We start from the raw sequence: 11923 nt of genomic DNA on the forward strand, positions 1-11923 counted from the left end.
TGCCGAATAAAAATTACAACGATACAAACAGTTGAAATAGACAATGTACTGTTATCCAAATTAAAGGCTCCGTAAGCAAAGGCCGAAAAATGCAGCTATTCAACTAAGATTGTTCAAGCCGCATAAACACAATCTAAAACGTTCGCACATTCGAAATAAAATGCATACTAATAAAAACTATAAGGACGCTACGAATTGAGAACTAAGCATTTTATTAAAATAAGCCAACAAATACATAATTTCACTTTCAATCTACGTAATCATTACAAGGTTTTCTTCGGTTCGGCGGCTTCTTCATCACCACTCTTCTCAATTTCGAAAGCGAAGAAGGGGAAATCATTCTGTTGGTACAACGGAAACGTCGAATCCAACCCTGCTGCCTAGAGACTCTCAGCTTGCTGAAGCGCCTTGATCCAACCGTGCCTAAATCCACGATTTTCACATCGGCAAACTTCTTCGATGAGTTTCTCCTTGGTCTTCTGAATTCCGACCTTTCAGCCGTCATGGAAGCCTTTTTCATAGGCCGCAGTCCTCGCAGTCTCGATCGCGAACATGCTGGCCGTGTTCCGATCGGTGATCGCATCACTAATCAGCCTTGCAGTTACCCTCTCTTCCATAACTGGGTTCAGGTGGCTGGCTGATTGGGGCTCGGCAGACTTGATTTTCCTTAGCTCGCACTCGGCCTTCTCGGCGCGAGCTTCTAACTTCCGAATGCGTTCATCTCTCTGTTCTATATCGCGGCGAGCGGCGTGGAGACGCATGCCGATCTCATAAGCGGTGTAGAGTCCCTTCACCGCCCCATGAACGCCTTCGCGAAACACTTCGAAGTCCTGCCAACCTGCCATAGACTGCTGAACTTTGGGTTGAAAAATCTGTCGAGCGAACTCGACTGCCACATTTGGATCTCGAATGATGGAATTCGCCTCTGTCATTGGTCTATTACCCACGAAGACCGCAAAACTCAATGGGCGAGGAGTCGCGTCGGATTCCCTTCCAGGACGGGGTTAAGGAGACTTACGCTGTGGCTGCTTGTCCCTCCTGGGTGACCTACTTCGACGACGAGGAGATTGGTGTCTCTCCTGATCCCTCGAAGTCCTACTGCCCATGCGTGAAGGTTCACCACTTCGACTCATGGCTCCTCCTAGCTCAGCTAGCGTCTTTGCTTCGCCCCTGCTGTTGAAGAAAAGTTTATTTGACATTCGCACTTGTTTAATCTTCCTCAAACAGCTAGACTGAGTTGCGGACTGAGCACATAAATAGGACCCTCGTTCACAAAGTACACGCCCATTTATTTCCTACCAGGGCAACGCCTCCGAGGCAATCTCGTTAATATTGAAACGTTAACAGCCCGACACCGAATGAGTCATGTCCCAATCGAACCAAACACTATTATTCGACGTTATACGATTGTAGACCAGCTGGGGCAAGGGCAGATTCATCAATCTATTCGGCTTGAGTGCCCCAGCCGCTCCACGAATCGATCATCAGGACAATATAAGTAACATGTTATTCGGCGTTATACGATCGTAGACCAACTGGGGCAAGGGCAGATTCTTCAATCTATTCGGCTTGAGTGCCCTAGCTGCTCCACGAATCGATTCATCAGGACAATATAAGTAACGTGTTATTCCGCGTTATACGATCGTAGACCAACTGGGGCAAGGGCAGATTCATCAATCTATTCGGCTTGAGTGCCCTAACCGCTCCACGAATCGATTCGTCAGGACAATATAAGTAACGTGTTATTCGGCGTTATACGATCGTGCACCAGCTAGTACAAGGGCAGATTCATCAATCTATTCGGCTTGAGTGCCCCAGCCGCTCCACGAATCGATTCATCAGGACAATATAAGTAACGTGTTATTCCGCGTTATACGATCGTGGCGTTATACGATCGTGCACCAGCTAGGGCAAGGGCAGATTCATCAATATATTCGACTTGAGTGTCCCAGCCGCTCCACGAATCGATTCATCAGGACAATATAAGTAACGTGTTATTCGGCGTTATACAATCGTGCACCAGTTGGGGCAAGGGCAGATTCATCAATCTATTCGGCTTGAGTGCCCCAGCCGCTCCACGAATCGATTCATCAAGACAATATAAGTAACGTGTTATTCGGCGTTATACGATCGTGGCGTTATACGATCGTGCACCAGCTGGGGCAAGGGCAGATTCATCAATATATTCGGCTTGAGTGCCCCAGCCGCTCCACGAATCGATTTATCAGTGAAACACTAAATGAACTAGTCCTACTCGGCTTTCGGAGTTCATTGGCTAGGGCAAGTGCAGATTTGTTAATCTGATCGGCCAAATACCTAATGGATTTACTTGTTCAGATAAACTAAGGCTAAATTAACGGATTTGTTAAATGGAGTTAAACTGTTATCTAATTGGCGAGTATGCAATGGCATGTTTAATTTACTTATCTCTGATCCTGCTTCCTATCAGATCGATAGTTAGCAAGTGCAACATACAGTAATCATTTTATCCAAAGTAGTGAAAAACTGCGTGCAACGAAGTATAAAATAAAAAGGAAATTTTCATTAATAAATTAAGCGCAGAGAGTAATTAATTTATACATGAAAATCACCTTAAACTAACAGAAACCTACTAAATAAAACCATACATTGAAATTGAGAAAAACCTAACAAAACTAGAATGTCTCCCAAGTCAAGTCTCAGGATCAGACTCCAGCGGCTCAATGTCCACTTGCTCGTATGGAATTGGCATGGCCAATGTAACTCCAGCGGCAGCAAGGGCTTTGAGCCAGTCGTGTTTGAATCCCCAATTCTCGAACTTGGGGACTTCTTCTACATAGTCATTAAAGGCGGCGCTCTTCCCAGATTCGAACGCCGCGGAAGCCTCAGAGTCGGCTTTTTCCTTGGCCTTTTTCAACTCCTCAAACTCGGCCTCCAGCTTGACAAGGGTCTCCTTAGCCAACTTAAGCGATTCCTCACTCGCGTTTGCCCTCTTTTTGACGTCAGATCTGAGTTGATCAGCAGCCCTGGCCCTTTCCTTCTCAGCCTCCGCCCGCGCACTCTCCATTGCGGCCCTCATTGCCTCAAACTCCACCCTGCTCCTTTGGCCATCGACTTCCGATTGTAAACGGCCAATCCTCTCGACAGCGTCATGCTGGCGGCGGCCTAATTCGGCGATCCTTCCAACTGTCTGCAAAACAAAAGATCGTCACACTCCAAGAAACATCAAATGCAAACCAAAAGATCGTCACATTCCAAGGATAAACACATACCAGAAGGGCCGACTGAGCAGCTAATGCTACCGTTACCAAGTCCGGCTCGGCACGAAAGGTCGCCTTGTCAGTCGGCAAGGAGACCGCGGTGGCCAAGCTCAATGCCACAGCTTGATCTTTCAAAGCCAACGCTTCAGAGGAGATCGGCATGTTTTTTATCTTGGGTTCAATGATGAAAGGAGCAACCACAGCCGACTCCTCTAAGCGTGGCCGTTTATCAACAGGGCCCTCTTCGGAGCCATCCTTGTCCTCAGCGCCTCTTTTTTCGCCTCGATCTTCCGAAGTCGGCCGCTCTTCTATAATCGGGCGCTCGACAACCTTTTCTGTCTGGGCGACGACAACCTAAGCCGTTTCTTCTACAACAGTAGGCTGCAAAATAGGTTGAACAGATTCAGCCGGGACAAGTCCGGAACGGATGGCCTCGGCCTTTTTGCGGGCAGCCATGTGTTCGGCGTTCCTCTTTCGTGCCATCTGCGTAAGATTTTCCCCAGCCATATCTTCAGAGTAATCGCCGGGAAGGTCTCCCAAGTTCGAAAAAATATCTTCGAAGGCGTCCCCTCAGCCCGATGTAGACGGAGGGTCAGAAGAGTTTAATCCGGCTTCCTCAAAGGCCGAATTAATCGCTTCATCAACGTCCGCAGCCAACCGGTCCAAATCTTCGGCGATTGGTTCGACTACTTGTTCTTCGGTGAGTTCAGAATCAGATGATTCTAAACCGATCTGCCTCAAGTTTTTGAAGCTAGGAAATATGAGGGCTGTAAGATGATTGTCGCCTCTCGCGATCGGAATGTTGTCTGCCACCGAGAACGTTGTGTAAGTCGGCTCGTACCGAAGGAGAATGTGGGCTACCCTCCCTTGTTTTTGAAGGTCTGGACGGCCGACGAACTGTAGTGCGGTTTTGATTTCTGCGAGCACGACGTCGTCGTCTGAAGCCAACACTATTTTCAAATCGCTGCCTGCATAAACAAAACGACAAGATTAACATAGTGCCGAATACATATACATGCAAATAACAGGAGCAAAGTGATCTAATCGGCCACCTGGTTCGCCTTTTTGCCTTGGCAAAGGGTCTAGGCGATCTTCACCTTCGCCGAATTCCCAATTGTCGCGGACAACGACCATCACGTCGTCGACACGCTTGCCAGAACTGGCAAGCATGGTCACTAAGTGATGATCAGTATCCTTGGCTCTAAGAAAGTAGCATCCTGGCCGCCCAGTAGATTTGGCTAGGACATAATAGTGACGGATGGCGGGAATACCTAAGTTAATTCTAAGATGCCAATTTATCTCTACAATTCCCATTATGATCGAAAGAAGTTCACATTGGGCTGGGAAGGGATGAGACCCTAGTACCGAAGAACGGTCCTCAAAAGTGGGTGAAGAGGAAAGCGGACGCCGCCCTCAGCAATTGATAGGAGGGGAAAGACGATTGTGCTCTCATCTTCCCTCTCCATATCAGTGGTGTTGTCTGCCAAGATTGACAGATGGACGTCGTCGGGGATGGAGAAATGGCGTCGAAAGCCGGAGATTCGATCCGCAGAAAGGAGCTCTTTCAGATGTTTTGCCATTTCAGCCAACCCAAGGGCTGGAAAAAAAACTAAAACAAACAAAGAAGGGGGATCAAAAATGAAGAAGAAAAAAGACTTACAGGAGACGAAGAGAAGAACGAGAAACAAGGGGTTGCAGAAGCCACGGAATGTAGAAGTTGCACTAGAAGGTGAGCCAGATATCCTTGAGTATTCAGAACATACATTCGAAGAGACAAATTCAAATCGCATTAAATGGAGGCAGTGTACGAAGGGCCGGGAAAGCGTTACAGTGACCAAAAAGCTTGTACGCGTTCTGACACGCATCGGGAAGAGGAGTAACCGCCGAATTTTTGACCTCCTGACTAGAAGCCAAACACGCCGACTAACTGATACTAGTGGGGTGTTTAGGGAACAATTGTGGGAGCCGAATAATCTTGGATCAACGGGAGTGGAACAGTCCGGTCCAGATCATAACCTCTATTCGGCATTGGCCCTATTCAATTGAAGGGTTGAACAAAGCAGCCGGCATTTCTTCCATCAAGATAAGGGTAGAGTAGAAGTACATGAAAAGGACTAGGGTTGGCCAGGCCCCAAGGTCCAAAGAGAATACTATAAATACAAGATCTTCGGTTCTAGAAAGGTATGTGAGAATTATTAAGCTTAACTTAGAATACAAATAATCTGGAGTACGGAGACTAACTTGCCCATCGGAGTACTAATTCCGGCACCCCCGACCGGAGTGTTTGTTCCTTTTCAAGTGACTAGCAGAGGATCACGAGCGCCTCCCAGGATCATAAGAGTATTTCCAAACCACCTCCCCACAGGAAAGGAAAAAGGTGAGACAAATGTAAATGAAATATAAGCTCCATTCCCCTTTCCTTTTCCAAATCGTTATCTAAATCATGATCCAAACAAAGCTTTAGAGGTGCTGGGAGAGTTAGACTAGTACAAACTTAACCTTAAGACATATTTGCACAAATTACATGACTTCCTTTAGTTGCAACTTCACTTATATCATCTTTGATTTAAAGCATGCCCTAAACATCGTATATGGTTACACTGGAACTCTGCCTACTTGAAAACTATAACACTTGATTGAGTTCATAAAAATGTATCACTTTCCTCAATCTTTCATTGTTCATTTGTTAAAACGCCATCAATTTTGAGAAAATTGTTAGTGAGAGCATTGCAGAAAAGTATTTGGAACAATAACAAGATTGACTTTCGCGCATATGCGGGTAGCCTTGCAATGGAGTGCGCATATGCTCCAAGTTGACTTTTGCGCTTTTGGAGGATTGAAGAGAGCCAAAATGCTTTGGTCTTGTGCGGTCTTTGCAACCTTTTCGGTTCTATGGCTGGAAAGAAATGCGAGAGTGTTTGAAGATAAATCTCGAGAGATAGACTGTTTGTGGGATAGTGTTTGCCATTTAACTTCTTTTTGGGTTTCGGAAAATCCTCTTTTTAAGGGGGTCCCATTTTTTTTGTTAGTTAGAGATTGGTTGACAGTGTGTGATACGTAGGCCTTTGCTTTGAGTTTTCTTGTTTAGGCTTTTGTTTTTTGTGTTTTTCCTTTTCTTTTTAAGAGGACGCCTCATCCTCACTTTCTTTCTTGATTTATCAATAAAGTTTTTTGTTGTTGTTGATCAAAAAAAATAACTAACATTTCTTTATTTGATTACAATCTTTGATTCTTAATTAATTTCCATTGTCAGGCCTTTCTTGTTATGCCTTTCTTAATTAATTAATTTCAACATTAATGTCTCCTATAAAACTACGAACCTTGAATGTGAACTATTAGGTCCTTTGTTTTGGCAATCCTGAGTGACAAACTCTTTTGATTTGTATTCGTTCTTTTCGTTTGTATTGTTGTGAGGAATAGTTGAGAATCCTATCTTGATTGTTCTTCCATGGACTTCAGCACTCAAGGATTGTGTTGTTGAGTTTCAGAGAAGGATGGTATTTGTCTTTGACCACTTGAGCAAAACAAGTGTCGCTTGAGCAAACTTTTCTACCTCTCAGGATCTCAGTATGTGCTTCAAAGATGCTGCAAGGTTGATTTCACTGTTCAAGCAACCAAAGTTGCACTCGAGCAAAGTTTTAAACCTCTCAGGATCTCAGTCTAACTCTCAGAGATACTGCAAAGGTGTGTTTATTGGCCGAGCGATCAAAGGTGCAATCGAGCGAATTTTGGGTCCTTAAAGGATTTTTTTGTCTGAGATCTCATTTCCTGCAAGCCTTGATTCACTATTAGAGTGACCAAAGTTGCGCTCAAGCGGTCACTTCGAACAGATTTTTTTATAACTACCGCATTACTTCAAATCTGGCTTTTAACTCATTTGGTTCTCTCTTTAGACTTCACAGAAAACAGAGGGTAATATCCACGAATGATTTCCTTATTTCCCCTTGTTAATTCATAGATGTTTTCACACCTCTTGTATTTGATTGAGCACAACAAGGGGGTTATGATGATACTTCTTCTCAAGCAATCTACCGGAGGATTCCGGACCTAGTTGATGGTTGTGGATTCAACATCAACAACGGGAAAATTCAAGAAGAGAATGGGCTGTGAAGATTGACAAGTGTCTCAAAGTCAATCAAGTGTGGATTTACCAGAAGGTAGACTTGGTGAGATGACTTATTGTAATCTTCTGCATTTCTCATAGTGGATTTGCTTTAGCCTCTTGGTTCGTGGTTTTTTGACAATCACAATCGGTGGATTCCAATTGAGATTGTTTTTTCCGTGTTAAAATCATTTGTGCTCAGTTTATTTGATTGGTACATCTAGATCTGAATGAATTCATGTGTCTATGAGAATTGATTTAGATTATTTTGAGCTTGTTGAGAATTGTGGTGTTCATCTTCTTAATCACAATCTCAGAACTTCAGTTTTTCATGAACATGTCCTAGTGCCTACTTAATGATCTTTCTTCTAGATCAAGTACTATAAAGAAAATAGGGAGGGGGGGGGGGGGGTTGAGGGAATTAATAATAACACACACAGAAATAACAGAAATTGACAAGAAATGCATACAACATATATGTAAACCAAAAACATGATTGATTGAGTTAATACACTTACTTCAATTAAAGCACATCATTGTTGGACTCAATCATCTGCAGCCAATTGTTTCCCATACGTTTTTGTTTATCCTTAATTTCCTTGGCAGAATTGGCCAGAGAAGGGTGGCACCAATGTACCTCAATCATCTGGAGTGTGGGTATGTCCCCCATTTCATATGGGATCTTCTTGAGCCCATTACATTGAATTAACACTAATCGCTGGAGTTTGGGAAAATGATTTCTCGAAACTTCCCATTGATCAAATTCCACGGACCTTAATTTTAAGAATTTGAGTTGAGGGAACTCGCCATCACTTGTTTCCCAACGCTTACCCCTACAAGCTCTATATAATAATTTGAGACCCTCAAGTTTGGGTAGTGACTTGCCGAGTGTTGACATCTCATCCCACTTTAGACATGTTTTTTTCAAAGTAAGCTTTCTAAGAGTAGGGGGCAGCTTAGTTCTTTCGAGAATATGTGCGCCCCAGGTAAATATGCCTGTATTCCACAACTTCAACTCTTGAAGGTGCTTTAGGACGTGTAGATCAGGAAACATCAAGGATTTTCCACGTAGCATACGTCCACAAAGTCCCAGCTTTTTGAGATTTGGAATGTTGACGAAGCAATAGCTGTCATATTGGTTTAGTTCTAGCCATGAGAGAGTTCGTAGATTAACGAATGACAAGGAACTGTTGCTTTCTTCTATGTTGTATTTCCCTCCACCACTTACACAAAGATGCCTCAAATTTACCATATTGCAAAGACTATCTGGTAACTTAACCAAAGGACATGATGTGCTAAGAATAAAAGTTTCTAAATTCACGAGTTTGGATATTGAGGGTGGGAGGAAATTCAACGTAGACTCCTGGCCCCAACTGGTACCTGGGTATTTGTTGAAATGGATCTCAAGTGCCAAGTACCTCAAGAGAACTAGTAATTCTACCTCACTGGGGTATTTGAAAATCTGGATGCAACTTATATCCAACACTTTAAGTAGCTTGAAGCTTAGAGAAAGGAAACGAGGATACCATGATCCAGCACATCCAGAGTTAAAGCACAATAAAGAGCGGGGTCTTAGGCCAGAAGTGATTGAACCCGAAATTCGCTGATAGCCAGAAATCCGTTGGAGGAAAAACTCTTCCGTACCTTGTTTGATGCAAAATTCACGCAATAAATCATGGATGCCACATGCTTTGATTTCACCATCGTACCCTCTTCTGGAAACTAATAAGAGATTTCTACTTAATAAATCCATCAAGTATTCATTTCCAACATCCTCCAAGCTTTTTTCACTTGTTTTTATTATAAATCCCTCAGCAATCCATAGCCGAATCAACTTCTGTACACGGATTTCGTAGTCCTCTGGAAATGTTCCAAAATAGAGAAAACATAGTTTCAAGTGATGAGGCAAGTGGTTGTAGCTTAGTGCTAATGTTTTCATCCATAGTTGTGGATCAACAGCCAAATTTGAATTTAAGGTTTCTCCTACTTGCTTCCATCGGCCTGGACTATTATCTTCATTTGTAAAAATTCCAGCTACCACAACAATCGCTAATGGTAGTCCATGACACTTTTTGACTATTTGCTTTCCGATCTCCATGAGCTGCACAGGGCAATTTTCTCTTTTTCCAAACACCTTGTGTTGAAACAGATCCCAACTTTCGTTATGAGTTAAAAATCGAAGGGAAAGAGTAGGGCTATTGGGTTTGGCCTGCAAAGCCACCTCTTCATGTCGACTAGTGAACATAATTCTACTTCCGTTCTTGTCATTTGGAAAATAATTCTTCAAATCAACCCAGGCCTTGGTATCCCATATATCATCCATCACAATGAAATATCTTTGACCCTTTAAGCTTTGGTACAACTTTACACATAATTTCTCATCGCCCATCTGATCAATTCCATTCGTATGCTTCATAACACAACTTAAAAGGCGAGTTAACAAATCCCTCTTTCGATACTCTTGGGAGACAGATGTCCAAGCACGAATATAGAAGTAGTACACGACAAGAGGATCATTATAGAGTTTTGTAGCCAAAGTAGTCTTACCTTGTCCAGCCATCCCAACAATGGAAATAACCTGCAGCTCCTTTGGTCCTCCAGTAAGTTGCTCCTTTAAGCTCATTGCCTCGTCCTCAAATCCCACCATTATTTCTTCCTCCCCTACACCCCAAGTCTTTGTGTTTGTGTTTGTGTTCGTGTTTGATGAGTCTGAGCCTCCACTGCTGGAACAACTTCCAACTTGTAGTATGGCTTCCAAACCTATGTCATAAATTCCCATCATCTCAGTTTTGATGGCCTCAATCTCTTCTTTGACATGCTCAAGATTTAATGAGTGATCATGCTGTATTTCTGGTTTTAATGAGCGATCCTTCTTTATCTCTTCCTCCAAATCATCCATCATTATCTCTTCCAAGGTAGGTAGGTCCCAGTCGATCGACCAGTCGATCGTATTCTTCCTCGATAAAATGTTAACTAGGAACGAGTCGATCGTATTGTCTGCCTCGTACGCCAAATCTCTAATTCGTGCCTCCAGATTTTTCACTTGTTCCTGGTCAAAAAACTTCACCTGCAAATCATTCAGATTTGCTCTCAGCAGTTGTAGATCCTCATAAAGGATTTGAATTTGATCCTTCTCTTCCAAAATCAAATCGATCTTGGAGCTCAGTAACTCCTTCAAGTTCTTCGCTAGTAAATTGACTGCAATTTCAGCCATCTCTCTCTCTCTCTCTCTCTCTCTCTCTCTATGGATGGATGATGGAAAAGAGGACTTACAATTCCAGATCAAGCAATAGCTCTCTGATCTGTTCCTCGATTTTTGTTTAGTTTAGAGTTGACCCACCCACACACACCCCCCGCGCCACAATAATAATAACAATAATAATAATTTGATCATAAACCTCACTTATCTTTCTTTTATTATTAAAAAGGTTTAAAAAAAAATATACTTTCAAATTTTTTTTTATAATTATAAAGTCTTATATAGGTGATAAAATTTATTAATTAAATATTTTATTAGACTATTATACCATCAACTAGATCTTTCCATCTTCTCCGCTCACTTTCTCCCCACCTTCTCTATCTTATAGACCAAGATCGACAACCTTGTCTGAGAAGAGCGGCCACCGCTAACCATTCAGTGACTTTAAGGCCTCAGCTCTGCTCTGCCTCAGATCGGAGTTTGATCTCCTTCGTCGGTCGATTTTTAGGGTTTGAAATCAAAGTTCGTTGCTCGATTGCTACCGTTGTCATCTGATCAAAGATCCTCGCCTAAGATCCATGAGTTCGTCGATTTGCCGAGCCACAGCGATGACTTGGCAGCAGAATATCAATTGGATTTTTTTTAATTATTTTTTTATTTGTTAATAGATCTAAAAATAAAATTTGATTCTGGTTCGTTCATTTAGTATGCATTTTATTTTTTGTTACAGTAAATTTTACTCTGGTTAAAAACATGTTGATTTGCTTAACGATATAAAATCTTACTTTGAATCATAATAAATTTTACTCTGATTCAGAGTAAAATTTTACTCTGAAATACACTGTCAGGATGGCTTTATAGGAGAGCTGATAGATACACACACATATATATATAGGTAGTATAGTAAAAGAAACAAATTTTAAAATATTAGGGGGTTTTGAAAGTATCTATATAATTCTTGTCCCTTTAAAAGACAAATTAGACAGTGAGGGGTCTATCACCAAATCTCCCCCCAAAAAAAGCTAATCTCGATGTCTTCCTAAGCTCAAAAATGTCATTAATAGGGGCTCTATGAATGTGGCTTGTCTTCCTAAGCTCGAAATAGTCTTACTTGTTGACGGCCTTAAAGCTAATCTTTTGAGCATTAGTCAAATGTGTGATTTCCATCATGAAGTATTATTTTCAAAAAATAAATGTGAAATTTTAGATAAAAAGAGAAATATTGTCATGCATAGGGTTTGCATATCTGATAATTGCTATGGGATTGTTACCACTAATGATCTCACATGCCACTCGACCGTCATAAGTAATCTTGACCAGTGGCATAAAAAATTAGGTCACATGAATTTCAAGGACCTAACCTAGAGAGCCAACAAAGAGCTT

At 42.2% G+C, this 11923-nt stretch overlaps 1 protein-coding gene across 2 annotated transcripts in view; it reads right to left on the reverse strand.

Annotated features, from left to right (window-relative positions):
• The window catches only part of LOC114298379 (putative late blight resistance protein homolog R1A-3), a 31688-nt gene extending 21012 nt beyond the window's left edge, over positions 1 to 10676 (reverse strand). For both annotated transcript variants that reach the window (XR_014343823.1, XM_082893846.1), the window contains exon 1: positions 7860 to 10676. Coding sequence is in view for 1 of the 2 variants with exons in the window: in XM_082893846.1 (XP_082749972.1) it covers positions 7865 to 10555 (2691 nt within the window). In the remaining variant the exon portion in view is untranslated. The remainder of the gene's footprint in view (positions 1 to 7859) is intronic.
• Between the last annotated feature and the right edge of the window lie 1247 nt (positions 10677 to 11923).

This window comes from Camellia sinensis, chromosome 11, assembly GCF_055761805.1.
Source record: "Camellia sinensis isolate YWXY chromosome 11, ASM5576180v1, whole genome shotgun sequence".
Taxonomy (NCBI): Eukaryota; Viridiplantae; Streptophyta; class Magnoliopsida; order Ericales; family Theaceae; genus Camellia; species Camellia sinensis.